The sequence below is a fragment of the Ceratotherium simum genome, chromosome 15, assembly GCF_057802395.1.
Source record: "Ceratotherium simum simum isolate JZ-2026a chromosome 15, ASM5780239v1, whole genome shotgun sequence".
Lineage (NCBI taxonomy): Eukaryota > Metazoa > Chordata > Mammalia > Perissodactyla > Rhinocerotidae > Ceratotherium > Ceratotherium simum.
Window position 1 is genome coordinate 3,384,962 of NC_141914.1, and position 16,428 is coordinate 3,401,389.

General features: G+C 39.0%; 1 protein-coding gene across 1 annotated transcript; it reads left to right on the top strand.

The window, feature by feature from the left end:
* Positions 1 to 10,011: 10,011 nt before the first annotated feature.
* On the top strand, positions 10,012 to 10,941 carry LOC101391955 (olfactory receptor 5H2-like). Its single transcript, XM_014794951.2, has one exon. The coding sequence runs from the start codon at positions 10,012 to 10,014 to the stop codon at positions 10,939 to 10,941; it is 930 nt and encodes a 309-aa protein (XP_014650437.2).
* Positions 10,942 to 16,428: the final 5,487 nt, after the last annotated feature.

Genomic DNA, 16,428 nt, shown 5'->3' on the forward strand with positions numbered 1-16,428 from the left:
ACCTACCCCTTTCACCCTGTTGATATTCTCTTAATTTCCAAACATAGCTGCCAGATTAATCCTGGTAAACAGGACTCTGGTTAAATCATATCCCTCTTCAATAACTTTTAATGGATTGTCATTGCTACCAAATTATACACATATATGGTAAATGTATCTAGAACTTGCTATATAAATACAGGTACACGTATATACATACATACAGTCCTGCATCAGTTAACAATGGGGATATCTTCTGAGAGATGAATTGTTAGGTAATTTTGTCCGCGTATGAACATCACAGAGTGTACTTACACAACCTGGATGGTACAGCCTACTACACACCTAGGCTATATGGTACCAATCTTACAGGATCACCATTATACATGCAGTCTGTCATTAACTGAAATGTCATTAATTGGGCCATGACTCTATCTATGTATACAGTTTATGTGATATATAAATACATTTATTTATATATTTATTTCAACTTTACGTTGCATTTGTTCACTCTGGCACTATCTGAGGTTCTTTAAATAAAACCTTGTTTTAACTCTGAATTATCTTGCTCCACACTTCTCCTAATGGACTCTGTTATATTCAAATTAAGTACTGAGGCCTCTGGTCAAACCTCACTCTCTCAGGCTCAAGCCTTTGCTCTGACAGAAATCTCCACAGAGAGTCCTCCCCACTCAACCGCCCTGTTCATTTAAAACTGAAACGGCATCATATCCTCAAGGTCTCTCAAATGTTACAACTTTTGTGATGCATTTCCAGATTACTTCTAGGAAGATAGGAATGTTCACTCATTTCAAACTTTTAGCAGTTCATTTATTCCTCTTAGGCCACGCTTGGCCTTCTGTAATACTTATTTTGGGACTACAAGCTCTTTTAGGTTACACTTCAGAAATCTTTCTATCTTTTGTATTAGGTAGCCTAGTGGCTTACCCACATGAGGTCCTAAATTAGTATTCACGAAATATTTGTAAAACTAAATTAATCTGACAGCACAAGTACATAGAATGCAGTAAGAGTGCATCACTCTTTCTCAATCTTGTAATGAGCCTGGGAGATCGTTGGGTCTGAGACGGCTGCTGCCTGCCAGCTCAGCTTCCTGAGTTTCTTTCATGACAATCACAAACATCATACACCTGAAGTGATTTATTCTTGATTTTCTTATCAGTAGGATTGGCTCCTGGGATAGAGTATGACAAAATACCAGGTGGAAACCCTTCATTAGAAGTTTGTTTTAAAGATACAAAACATATAGATATTTTAAACAAATATCATGACTCTATTACTCCTGGAGGTCCAGTTCACAACATGAGAGGTCGTCTGCCTTTTGTTCCTCTGAGGGATCCCCCCAAAGCCCCAGGAAAGGGAATGGATTGATCATATTTCAGGTGCGTTTCCCCTTTCTCCCTAAAGAATCATTGTTATTGCATATGGTCATAGCTTGCTGATTGTTATTGCTGTACAATATTTCCATTGTTCAGATGGTTTCCTGCCAATTACTTATATTGTTGCTTCTTCATACACTGCTATGAGTCAAAGACAAATTGAAAATATAAGCAACTGGGTGTATTACTGCTGCCATCATAAAGGACTGTTTCCTAATGCATTGTATTTCTTTAATGAGAAGATTGACAACAAGCTATGAGTATATGAGTGGGGTGTACAACCTGTCAAGTCTGGCTTTAGGTTGGTTGGGTGAGTATGGAACAGACATTTGAGAGCCTATCAGAAACTCAGACATCCTGTGTAGCCTTCTCTTGTGCACGTCTGATCTACAGATTCCTCTGCTCTGGTTTGACCTTCAGTACAATCCCAACTATTTTATGTCTTCCAGAAATTCACCAAAATCCCTAGCCCACTGAGGTGATCCTATTCTCACTTCTGTAATAGATTTATTCATTTCGTACATTATTTTTTTCATTTCAGTGGCATGTTGGGAAAGAGGTAAAATATACACCTGTGCAGAACCCACATATTGGACAAGATATTCTGATGATTCTTTTAAAAGGAAACTATGAAACTACATCTTCATTGTTTACTGATTATTTAAGTGTAAAGGATGATATCACAATGCTAAGTTTACCCACTTGCCTGGAATACTGGTGAAGTTGGATTACACCATTCCATGGAATGGTAATAATATAACAAAAATATTGTTTATTAGGAGGGAGCATTTATTTTCTTAACCCAGAGGTTTGAAAGAATTCATAGTTTCTCTCTATATACATTTTTTTCATCACTTTACACTACCTTCTGCTGTTCAGAAGATCGCTGATAAAGTTATCTTAGATTGTGTTCAAAGAAACATAATTAGGATTAGGCCAAAAGAAACAAACACCAATCAAACTAGAACTATATAACCAAAGTCTTATTTGTTGACTAACTATGGCAAAATCTTATTAAGTGTGTGTATTAGGAATGTGTCAAAACCTCTCTGACATAGGCTTTCTTTTTATGTTGTTGTTCTTTTAAAACAATGTTTTAAATTGTTCTCAAACTTTAGTGGGCATCAGAAGGACCCGGAGAACTTATGGAAACACAGACTGATGGGCATCATCACTGGAGTTTCTCATTCATCCATGTTACTGCTGTTGGTTTGAGACCACATGTAGAGAACCACTGTTGTGAATTGAATGTTGGGCCCTCCCAAAATTCTTATGTTGAAGAACTAACTCCTAATGTGGTGGTTTTTGGAGTGAGGCCTTTGGGAGGTAATTAGGTTTAGATTAGGTCATAAGAGTGGGGCCTTCATGATGGGATTAGTGCTTTTGTAAGAAGAGAAGAGACAAGAAAACTCCCTCTCTCTACATGAGTACTTACCCAGGAAATGCTACCTGAACCCAGTGAGAGAGAAAAGAAATATATTTGCCATGCCTACACACACACACACACAAACACACACACAAAAATGTATTCATGTCAATCTAAGGAGTAAATTCTGATAGCAATTACAGTCTTCATTTTTGTAACTGGTCATGTGGCTGTAGCTGGTAGTTTTAACTACCTTCTTTCACTACACATTCTGTATTTCCTTTGCCTTCAACAAGATCCTCAGCTGATCATTGTTTTTTCTCTTGGTGGGATGACCCAAATCTTCATTCGTGAAGAGTCTGGGCCATTAGAACTCCTGTCTGGATTGGTTTTTTGAAGTTTACCATTGACCTCAATCATAGGGAATGAAATATTAAGAGATGCCCTATGTGACCTCTATTTCAGACACGCTGATCATTACCTCCATTGTGGACCTACTTGTCCAATATCCCCTTGGTAATCAGGATCAATCATCCAACCCAATACAGTAACTCCCCTCCTTGTCTGATGATTCAAAGGAATATAGAGCCCAAAGAGACTGAGTGGCAGTCTTAACTTCCAGCTCAATGGAATCATTGCTGTGTCTCCTGGTGAAAGCATTCCTCCTTCTGGAAGTAAGACCTCAAGTCCAGAAAAGCATAAGGTCATGGGTACAGGAGGCAAAGTTTTTTTTTTTTTTCTGTGAGGAAGGTCAGCCCTGAGCTAACATTCATGCCAATCCTCCTCTTTTTGCTGAGGAAGACCAGCTCTGAGCTAACACCTATTGCCAATCCTCCTTCTTTTTCTCCCCAAAGCCCCAATAGATAGTTGTATGTCATAGTTGCACATCATTCTAGTTGCTGTATGTGGGATGCTGCCTGAGCATGGCCGGAGAAGCAGTGCGTCAGTGCGCGCCCAGGATCTGAATCCAGGCCGCCAGTAGTGGAGTGCGCACTTAATGGCTAAGCCACAGGGCTGGCCCCAGGAGGCAAACATTTTGATAGTGGGTTACTAAGAACAAAACACTTCCCCTTCCATTACATTGGAAATTGTCCAATATAATCAATCTGCCACCAGGTAGCTGGCTGATTACCCCAGTGAATGATGCCATATTGGGGTCTCAGTGTTGGTCTCCGCTGCTAGCAGTTTGAGCACTCAGCAATGGCCGTAGCCAAGTTGGCCATGATGAGTTGAAGTCCACGTTACTGAGTCCATGCATAACCTCCAGCCCTGCCACCACGGTCCCTTTGTTCGTGAGCCCATTTGCTGATGACATGGGTGGCTGGAGAATGAGGCTGGCTAGTCTCATAGAACAGGTCATTCCATCCACTTGATTATAAAAATCCTCCCCTGCTGAGCTCCCCTTTGGTGAGCATTCACATGAGACAGAAATAACTTCAATTTTTTGCCACTCAGAGCGTTTTCAGAGTGACTTCTCTTTTATCTCTTGTCATGTGTCACTTAACAATGGGGATATATTCTGCGAAATGCGTTCTTGGGCAATTTTGCCATTGTGGAAAAATCATAGAATGTACTTACACAAACCCAGATGGTATAGTCTGCTACACATCTAGGCTATATGGTACTAATCTATAGGACCTCCGCTGTATTTGCAGTTCATAGTTGACCAAAACATTGTGGTCTGAAACATCGCTGACCAAAACATCGTTATGTATATATTTTGTTCTCCTCTTTTTAGATTTTCACCAGCAAAATAATGGTGCAAGGTAATTGATTAATGAGTCTACCAAAAAATATGTCCACTGCCTTCCCCTAGCCACCAGTCAAGTCTCAAATGGATGATAAATATTTTGTTCTTTCTCAGATATCAAATAAAAATGTTACGGGGCTGGCCCGGTGGCCAAGTGGTTAAGTGTGTGCGCTCCGCTGCGGAGGCACGGGGTTCGCCAGTTCAGATCCCGGGCGCGCACCGTCGCACTGCTTGTCAAGCCATGCTGTGGCAGGCATCCCATATGAAGTAAAGGAAGATGCATACGGATGTTAGCTCAGGGCCAGTCTTTCTCAGCAAAAAGAGGAGGATTGGCATCAGATGTTAGCTCAGGGCTGATCTTCTTCACAAATAAATAAATAATTTAAAAAATGCACTATTTTCACATTATAATATTTTGACATAAATAATGTCATTATTTTTCTGAGTGAACATATTCTGTCAATTTCTCTTAAGGCTTAAGGGCAAATATGAAGACCATACCATCATGATCAAAATCCCTCAATAGTTTTTCCTTAATTTGGGGTAAAGAACAAAGGCCCTGACCTGGCCTCCAGAACCCATGTGAGCCCACCCAGGCTGGCCTCCTGGGCACCACCTGGCTCCTCCTGCTTCTCTCTTGGCATGCCAGCCTCATTCACCATGTTGAGCTTCTCCAGTGACCTAGCTCTCTGATGATCTAGGCCCTCCAATGAAGAAGGCCCTGTGGATGGCAGGTGTCCACAAGCATCACCTTCTTGAAAATTAAGACCCTCAGGCCCCACCCAGACCACTGACACAGAATCTACATTTCAACAAGATCTCCGGGAGATTCACAGGCATTAATGTTTGGGTGGGAAGTTTTGCTCAAGGCCTCCTCCCACCATGGTTCTCTGTTCTGTTTTTCTTTGCTCCTCCCCTAACCTTTTCCTAGTAAGATTTCTCATCAGATTTCAGCTTAAAGTGGGATGTGAGGTCCAGGTCTGAATGTGTGCTGCAGTTTGCATGAGAAAAACTTTCTTTGGGTTGGTTCCTGAAGATAATCTAGAACTCTGGCCTCATTAAAATCATGTATGATTAGCTCAGTCAAGACTATACTAATCAGAAGCACTCAGAGCCTCAAAATTTATACATAAACTGGAGTTTCCATAAACATGTCAGATGTGTCCTCTGTGGTGGAAAACAGTAGCATAAAGTGCAATTTCAAGGGTTAAAAGTAGCACTGTCTACAATGACTTGATGTTTATGATTTCAGAGTTTGGATTGTCCTGTGGGACAACCTGGACTTTTCACACACGTCTGAGTCCACAATGCCCAGAAGAACAGCTTAGCTCTGTCCTAAAGAGAATCCTTGGGTGCTATCAGGGGAATTTTAGTTCTTCACTCTTTCCTCTTCTGGCATAAGTGCAAAGTTGTATAATTGGTTGAGTCATGTTCAAAGCAAATTAATATAAACTACATTTTCCTGACTTTTGGAAATGAAGCTTGCAAAACAAATCTACTCTAGAAAACCTAATGTACTGAAAGGATGTCCATAATTTCTTACAGGATATGGGTAAGAGAAAAATGAATTCTATAACATTCAGTATTCTTTATATAAAATAGTCAAAATATTGTATAATTTATAATAAAATTAGATTGATTTACAAGATGCTAAAAAAGGCAGGTGAAAAATGTAAAACAGTTAGTGAATTATCTCTATACCTTATTTTTGTGGCTAAACCTGGAGAAGCAAAATATCTGTAAGACTGACTTTTTCCTCTTAACAATTTATTGTCTTTATAGCATAACTATAATGATTTCATAAGATAAGTCTTGGAGAACTAGAAAGTTAAACAATTTAAACCTCAGGTCATATGTTTACTACCTAATAAGTCTTTCCGGTTATTGTGATTGAAAGATAAGCTTTTTTTTTTTTTGGGAGGAAGATCAGCCCTGAGATAACATCTGATGCCAATCCTCCGCTTTTTTTTTTTTTTAACTGAGGAAGATTGGCGCCGAGCTAACATCCGTGCCCATCTTCCTCCACTTTATACGGGACGCCACCACAGCATGACCTGACAATCCGTGCGTCAGTGCGTGCCTGGGATCTGAACCTGCGAACCCTGGGCTGCAAAAGCAGAGCCCGCACACTTAACTGCTTGTGCCACTCAGCCGGCCCCAAAAGATCCATTCTTTTTAATTGATCACATTCTCTGATTAATCTTTTAAGGTCAGTCACTTACATATATTAGCTCCCCTATCCTTTCACTGACTTTCGCCAAAAATTTCATTGAATATTTTAAATACATATATAGAAAAATAAGCAGAAAATGTCCCTCCACTGCTCTTTCCAGCTTTATGACTTAATAAGTACCCAGATATTGAATTGGAGTACTTTTGATTATTTACTGATTTGGGATTACATGGAAGGAAGTCCATTCCAAATAAAAATACATCTAACAACTGGAATTATTTATACGGTATCAATTAGGTTCCAGTCTTTGGTTCAATTTTAATCCACTAAAAACACTGGTGGAGTAGAAAGTGCTGTCAAGTAAAATGAGCAGGATTTCTAGAAAAAGACAGTTCTAATGACAGTAGTAACAAAGATATAGCAACTTTTAAATATGGAAAGAACTTGCACATAGTACTAGTATATTTATGAACAATACAACGTCGCTAAGACAAAACGTAAAGTGAAAATCTCTTTCACACACAAATCTATAGGAAAATAAATTGGAATTTTGACTAAAGGAAAAAGAAAGGATTCCCAGTGTTGACAACTTTTAATGAAAACCAGAGTTAAGACAAATATTCACCCCCGACCTCTGACCCTCCCCTTCCTTCCCCTCAGCAGTTCTCCGATACTTCCACTGTCTTCACTGGCCTGTCTTTCCCACACTTATCCATCCATGTTTCTGTTACTCTCTTCCTCTCTTTTTTTCCTCACTCACTCAAATTTCCCCTTTCCACTTTTTTCCAAGCCCTTTTTCTTCTTCCTCTCCTCTCTTTTGAAAACTTTTATTAAGATGCTCTACAGGAAACAAAATTACTTTTGTCTGTGGGCAGTGGACACATGCCACATGTCCTGGAGAACTCAAAAACATCCCCCTCATGTTGGGCACCATGTTCCCATTCGCTTCTCATTATTCTCTGGTCTCAACTCCATCATAAAAGAGAAACTGCTCTCCCTAAAGACACTAAAATCTCTTATCTCCCACACTCACTGATCTCTGTTCACTCCTTGTTCTGCCACAGCATTTCTTTTGGCAGTTGGCACTGTACTTCATTATGCCCTTGAGCATCTTCTTTCTCTCCAAGTCCACAACCCAAGGCTGTCCAGTCTCCCTCCTGCTTCTCTGGTCACTCTGCTCAGTATCCTTTTCTGGTTTCTCCCTTATCTCTCTTTGGTTGGAGCCAGGGCAGTTGGTTGCAACAGGAAATCAGTTAGTTGAATGGAAATTGACTCTAACAGAAATTTCAGGGAGATTGGAGGAATCAGCTGAAAAATGAGCAGGACCAGAAGGAAGCAATACAGTCAGTCAACAGCCAAATTTAAATCCCTACACTAGCTCAGTAGGAGCTGCTGTCACTGTTGTTGGACTCTGGACGGCACAGCTCATGTGGACAATGCTCTTGGTGTGGAGGCAGGATGCATTGGCCGGGGTCTTGATATTGCTGCCTTGGCTGAGTTTGCAACCAAAATTCTCTTTTTCCCCTGTCCCTCTCTCTCCCTCTCTCCGTTTTCCAAATACCAGAGCAGGTAAGTTTGACTGGTCAAATCTGGAACGTGTCCTTTACTCTAAGTGCAAAGGGGATGGGAAAGGAAGTTTCTGGCTCTTTGACTATGAGAGCAAGTGGTAGCCTTTGTCTGATACCAAGACTCGTGGGGTAGAAAAGAGGATCGGTTAGCTTCTAAAAATGACATGTATCTAGTTTATAACCTCTTTAATATAATTTTCTCAAGTTTCTTTACACGCCCTTCTTCTCTTTACTTTGTACACTCTCTCCAATGGATAGGTCATCCATAAGTATGCCTTCAGCTACCCAAATGACTCCTAAGTCATTGTTTCTTTTTCTTTTTTTGGTGAGGAAGATCAGCCCTGAGCTAACATCTGTTGCCAATCTTCTTCTTTTTGCTGAGGAAGATTGGCCCTGGGCTAACATTTGTTAGTGGAGTGCCCATCTTCTTCTACTTTATATGTGGGACGCCTGCCACAGCATGGCTTGATAAGTGGTGCCTAGGTCCGCTCCTGGGATCCAAAACTAGGAACCCCACACCACCGAAGCAGAGCATGCAAACTTAACCACTACGCCACCGGGGTGGGCCCTCCTAAGTCATGGTTTCTTTTAACCTCTAGGAGAGTCGCACTACTAAATACATCTCACCTGGATGTTCAGAGGATGCTATCTCCACAAACTGGCCAATGCACATGAGTTCACAAACTCAATTTTTGATGACCATCTACCAGTCACCAAGACTCTCCTCTCTCCTCCACTGACCATCCTCTTCGCGTCTAATATAACACTGAATCCTAGTCACACCACATTCTGATTTATTTTGATCTATCTCTTTGTCCCCCTCATCACACCACACGTAGACAGAGAACTTCACGTGCATTTGAATCAATAGAGGGCAATTTTTGAAGTACAGGTTATTACGCTTCCTTCTTACCCCACTGATTCAATTTCTACAGTGATACCTCACCATCTACATTTTGTACAAAAAGTTCCCCCAGACAATTCTGATGTGTAATCTGGTTTGGGAGCCACTGCACAAGAGTAATGCGTTCCTAATTAGTATCCCAGACTCTAGCTTCCCCTCCTGGCAGAACCTTTTCTACACTCCCAAATATTTAATTTAAAGAATATATTGCAATGCCTTTCTTAATCCTTAAAGTTTTCAGAGCTTGCCTATCGCCTGAGGAATAAAATTCAAGATCCTTCACACAGCATTCAATTCATTTCATAATAATTCAGACTTTATTTACCTAGATGCTCACCTATGTCCCAGACACAGAATTTCCCTAACACACTCAATTATCCCCATAAATTGAGCTCATGTTTAGAATGTCTTTCCTTTTTTTCTAAATCTATTAATTCCCGACATTTTTTGAAATGAAATAATTGCATTTTCCATTTTGTCAATTCCCCAAATAAGTTTGCATGTATTTTAGTAGTAGTAAACAAAATTCAGGGCATTCTGATTAGTGTATGGTTTTATTTCAACTACTTTTCTGCAGTTTTCTTTCTTTTTTTTCATTTTTTTTTTTTGTTGAGGAAGATTCACCCTGAGCTAACATCTGTTGCCAATCTTCCTCTATTTTGTATGTGAGTTGCCATCACAGCATGGCCACTGACAGACGAGTGGCATAGGTCCGCGCCCTGGAACCAACCCTGGGTCACCAAAGTGGAGCACGCTGAACTTAGCCACTAGGCCACCGGGGCTGGCCCTGCAATTTTCTTTTTATACAGTCTTAGTAAATGTCCTTTTTATGTTTATTGCATTTCATTTCAGGGTCCCACCCAGTAATGACATGGATACTAAAAATGCAACATCACTGACAAAGTTTGTTCTAGCAGGACTTACAGATCAACAGGAGTGGCAAATCCCTCTGTTTCTGGTGTTCTTGGGGATATACCTCATCACCATTGTGGGAAACCTTGGACTAATTGTGCTCATCTACAATGAGCCTCACCTTCACATCCCCATGTATTTATTCCTTGGGAGTTTAGCCTTCATGGATGCTTGGCTATCATCCACAGTGACCCCCAAGATCCTGGTCAACTTCTTTGCCACAAGTAAGATGATCTCTCTTTCTGAATGCATGATACAATTGTTTTCCTTTTCATTCAATGCAACCATAGAATGTTTTCTTTTGGCAGCAATGGCATATGATCGCTATGTGGCCATATGCAAACCTTTACTTTATCCAGTGATTATGACTAATAGACTATGCATTAGGCTATTAGTTTTGTCCTTTTTAGGTGGCCTTCTTCATGCCTTAATTCATATAGGTTTATTATTCAGATTAACCTTTTGTAATTACAACATAATAAATCAATTTTACTGTGACATCATGCCATTGTTTAGGATTTCCTGTACGGACCCTTTGATTAATGTTCTGATGGTGTTTATTTTCTCTGGGTCAATACAGGTGTTTACCATTCTAACGGTTCTTGTCTCTTATACACTTGTTCTCTTTACAATCTTAAAAAGGAAGTCTGTACAGGGCATCAGGAAAGCCTTCTCCACCTGTGGAGCCCACCTCTTATCTGTTTCTTTGTACTATGGCCCTCTTCTCTTCATGTATGTGTGTCCTGGATCTGCACAGGGAGATGACCAAGATATGATGGACTCTCTATTTTACACTGTCATCATTCCTTTGTTAAATCCAATTATCTACAGCCTGAGAAATAAGAAAGTAATAAATTCATTGGCAAAAATGTTAAAGAGAAATGTTTAGATCTCATGCTAATATTTGTTCTCTTTTTATCAAAAGTCACACAATTGTGCAGATTAGATTTGGCTCTGTTTTGCTAGTGTGCATAGTTTTTGCAATTGTAATTGCCCTAGTGTTTTAATGACTTAAGGTGTTAGTAGCAATATACTCCTTAAAATATTTGTATACATTTTCAAAAACTACAAAGCATTTTAAACAAGTGATCATGTCATACTAGAATAAATGAAATGAAAACATGCTTGCATATTCTTCACTGTAGCTTTATAAAATTATTAAGCACTAAAATAATGTAGTTCTTCCGAACTGGACTTGAATACAATCTTTTTGATAGGAATACAGCTGGGCAGCCTGGAGATTCATATAACATACAACTCCACAGTGGAGGCAGGTTTGTGTTTGAGTGAATGGAAGTAAATCCCAGGACTTCTGCCAGCCATCAAAGGTCTTTCATTTCACTTTATTTGGGACATGGTGAATTTCGCTTCTTGTGGGATTCAACTCTCATGTCACAGACAGAAATAAACAAAAATAGGAAAACAATGAGGAAAAAATGAGAAGGGAGTTAGGACAGTGAAGGTTGGGACAAATTATGAGAGATTGCTCTTAACCCAGTGTGCATCCATGAGTAATGAGAAGGGAGAGTTGACTCTTACTATGATGCCTTGAAAGGCCCTTTCCAGCTGTTTGTTTGCTGTAGGATAATCTGAAATGCTTCGCTAATTCAGAAATCTAAGAGATGAGATTGAAGAATTTAAGTGACATACAGAGTAAAAGGGAAGAGGCAGAATAAGAAGAAAAGGTCAATCTTCCAAGAATTAAAAAAAAATTGAAACTAGTGAAATAAAGGAATCAGTAACATATAAACTTTTTTGGAATGTATTGTTGACATGAGGGCTTCAAAATGCATTCTCCCGAAGTTCAAATAATGTTAAGATGATATGATGTAGTGCCTAGTAGGTGGCTGTGAAAGATATGAAAATGAGCCAGAGTTTGGATGTTTTGTGCCCTACAACTCCTTCAATGTTAGCTTTCATCTCACTCTGTACTCTAAGTATAATGAGTGACTCTTTTCAGGTCCTCCCCTGACCTTCCTTTCTCAACATGGAAATTCCAGACACTTTCCTTTTCATACCCCTGAGGCCTTCCCCCTCACAACTACCCACCTCTGTGATTTGTACACCTTTAGTTACTTATCCCTACATCTTGTTGATACTGTTACTTCCTAAACATAGTTGCCAGGTTAGTCTTCATAAACAGAACTCAGATTAAATCATATCCACTTTCAACAACTTTTAATAGATTGTCATTTATACTAGATTATGTGCAAATATGGTATATGTATCTGATCTGTATACATACATGCACATACGTTTATTTGTCATGTGTACGTCTGGATTTTATATGATACATATATTTACATCTAGATCTCTATCTATACATCCCTACACATCTTTATCTCTATCTCTATCTCTATCTCTATTTCTATCTCTAGCTCTAGCTCTATCTCTATCTCTATCTCTATCTCTATCTCTATCTCTATCTCTATCTCTAGCTCTAGCTCTAGCTCTATCTCTATCTCTATCTCTAGCTCTAGCTCTAGCTCTAGCTCTAGCTCTATCTCTATCTCTATCTCTAGCTCTAGCTCTATCTCTATCTCTAGCTCTAGCTCTAGCTCTAGCTCTATCTCTATCTCTAGCTCTAGCTCTAGCTCTAGCTCTAGCTCTAGCTCTAGCTCTATCTAGCTCTATCTCTTTTCTATCTCTGTCTCTATCTATATCTGTATCTTCCTCATCCTGATTTGCTCACTCTGGCATTATTTGAGGTCCTTTCAGATAAAACCTTGCTTTAGCTCTGAAGTGTCTTCCTCCACAATTCTCCTAATGGACCCTGTGTTCACCCCAAATGAGTTGCAGAAAGCTTTCTGGACACCCTTTACTCTCTCAGGTACATGCTTTTGCTAATACAGGTCTCTCTATAGGGAAAGGAAACATAGAAATGGTACGTTTTCTTCAAAGACTGTCTCCAATGTTACAGCTTCTACCATGCATTACCAGATTATCTTGAAGGCGATAGTAATGCTCATTGAAACACTTACCTCACTTGAAGGTAAGCACTCATTTGAAGCATTTAGCAGTTCATTCTTCTGAGGCCACACTTGACATTGTATAACACCTATTATGGGGCTACAAGCTTTTTAAATTATAAATTAGTTTTCCTAGTCTCTTTTTGTCTTTTGTAGGGCTTAACACAGTGGCTTACATACATGAGGTCCTAAATAAGTACTTGTGAAATATTTGTAAAATATTTGTGAAATATATTGTAAAATTAAATTAATCTGACAGCACAAATACATAGAATGCAGCAAGAGTGCATCACTCATTTTCAATCTTGTAATGAGCCCAGGAGATTACTGGGCCTGGGACGGCTACTGCATGCCAGCTTGGCTTCCTAAGTTTCTTTCATGACAATCACAAACATCTTACACCTAAAGTGAATTATTCTTGTTCTTCTTATGACTAGGATGGGCTCCTGGAATGGAATATGCCGAAATATCAAGGAGAAGCTATTCAATTAGATGTTTGGTTTAAATGTTTGTTTCATTTAAAAGATGTTTTGTTTAAAATAGATAAGCATTCAAACATAGAATTATTCTATAATCTGAAAGTCCACGTCACAAATTAGACCAGGTTGTCTGCCCTCTTTTTGTTCCCCTGAGGGAACAGAAGCAGTCTATACAGAAACTGAAATATAATAACGTACACCTGAAATTTATACAATGTTATAAGCCAATATGACCTCAATAAAATAATATAAAAAAATAAAATAAAATCAATAAGAAGCCAATGACATATTAAAAAAAAAACAACACAGATTGACAGGCTCCACTGATAGAGTCTCTGATTCAGTGATGTTCATGCTGTTGGTTTGGGATCGTATTTCTAGAACTACAGTTATCATCTGAATTTTGGGTACCCCGAAATTCATATATTGATGTTGTAACACCTAATACGACAGTATTTGTAGTGGGGCTTTTGGGAGGTAATTAGATTATGTCATAAGGTGGAGCCTTCAAGATGGATAGTGCCCTTACAAGAAGAGGAAGAGACAGGAGAGCTCTCTCTCTCTACGTGAGCACTCTCCCGACAAGGCCATGCGAGCCCAGTGAGAAGGCAGCTGTGTACCAGCCAAGAAGCAGGCTCGCCTGTGTACTGTATCACTGGCAACTTGATCTTGAACTGCACGTCCTCCAGAACTGTAAAAAGCAGAGGTCTGCTGTTAAAGCCACCCAGTCTATGATATTTTGTTAGAGCAGCTGAGCAGACTAAGACAACCACTGTTTTAAAATAATCAGTGGAGCAAAATTGGTATAATATCACGATATTTGGGGACCAATCAAAACAGTGTTTCTACACATCCTCTCTTTCCTATTTACACAGCACTGCACGGATAATCTAAAAGTTTCCACCCTCTGTATTCTTTCTTCTTCCCTGTTTTGGGCAGGTGGATGCAGATTTCAATAGGGCATTTGTTTCAAAGGATGAAGAATTGTGGACCTTTTTATAACTTTTTCTTGGGAACCATGATTGACAGTGATGATGGCCAAAAAAAACCCCATTGCTTCATTTCAAAAAGGTGAATGGGAGGGAAACCTGTCCATTAGAAAAAAATTGTTAAGCTGGATCAACTTTTGTACCATCATTCTCAAAAAAAAAAAAAAAATTCATATACAAGATGCTCTGCTTGCAGTAATAATGTGATGTTTATCCCTTCTGAGGAGGTACCCTCTAAGTGAGACTTATTGGACAGCAATAATTGACAATCTTATCATGATATTTCCTGTCTTTTTCAAGAAAAAGAAAGAAATTCACTAAATGTACAGTGCGTGTTCCCCCCACATACACACTGCTTACAAGAAACTCACTATAAATATAAAGACCCAAATAAGTTAAAAGTAAAAGGATGGAAGGAAATATACAATGAAAAAACTAGAAATAAAAACTGAAGTGGCTATATTGCTATCAACCACCTGGTCATTATTAACATTACTGAGCGCTCACCCAATGGTAGCGGAAACACAGCATTTTAAAGCACTTGAGAAACATCTGTCAAGGCTGACAAGTTATAGAGATGGCTGTGTTACTCATGAGTGCCCTTTTTTGTGTGAAATACTCCACTGCACTACACTCTCTTTGTGGAATAAATTAAATTGGAGAGATATTTTAAAGCATGCAAGGATGTTTTTAATTTGTAATGCCAATTCTTTCTCAAGAAAAACCTCAAATTCATTATCCTCACTGTAGAAAGAATTACTGACAAAACCCAAATGATTTATAACTCCTCAAAGAATTTACCTTTTAGTAGAGACCAATGCTTTAAAACAAAGTAGTAAAGTTTTTATACCGCCGTTCTGGTTTATTTCTTTTCTCTCCTTTTCTCCCTCTCTCCCTCCCTTCCTTTCTCTCTCCTTCTTTCTTTTTCCCTGTAGTGAGTTCTTACAAAACTGACAAATTCTTTATTTAGACCCATTGATAACTACCGTTTTGTATATGAGTGAGATTCTTCAAATTTGACAAACTCACGTAGCATTTGGAAAGCAAAATAAGGCAGATGCCCTCTTTCTCTCTCAGGATGAGTGGATAAGCAGGCTCAGGATGACATGAGCGGGGCAGCAGGTACCGTCCACGTCCACTGTCTAGTAACCAGCTTTGTGGGAGCAGGAGGCTGGGGCTGCAGCAGCAGCAGTGGTGGTGGTGTTAGCAGTTTCCTGACTTCTCAATGTGGCAACAGAGCTGTGACCTTGAAAGTAAGCCTAATGGTCAAAATGACTTGTTCCTCTAGCCTTTCCAGTGATTTTTTTAAAGCACCTAATTCTCCATGACATTTGGATAGTGGTTTCTATTTCCTGCATCAAAATGTGACAGAGTCTCTTAGAACACATTTCTACAACTTATAATATTAGAAGACTTTACAAGAGTTTCATGTTATTGAAAATATTTTAATATTTAAATGAGTTCTCGTAAGGATATATATAAATATAAATATATACCTGTGTGTATGTGCACATATATATAATACATATATATACGATTGCCAGAGATTATTCATAAATATAGATATATAAAATTACAAATTTAGCTATCCAAATAACTACCTTCATTCAACAAAAGAGAGAGATATCTGAAAAACTATACTTTTGTGAAGAAAGTTTGCAGTGGAAAATCAAGCTTCCTATTGTTCAAGCACAAATTAGAGCAGGAATGGATTTTAAGACACCCCATGGGAATTAGATTAGTCTATAATTTGTACTGTTGAAGGCAGGCAGTCTTCAGGAACCCCACTGGATGGAGACTAACCCCATCAGGTAGGTACCACAGGCTCCAGAAGGCAGTCAGCCAGTCAACAAATTATAGCAGCTTACAATTGATTTTTATCCTATAAATTTTTTAAAAGTTTCTAAAATGATAGAAAGGTAAGGATATTTAGAGTCCA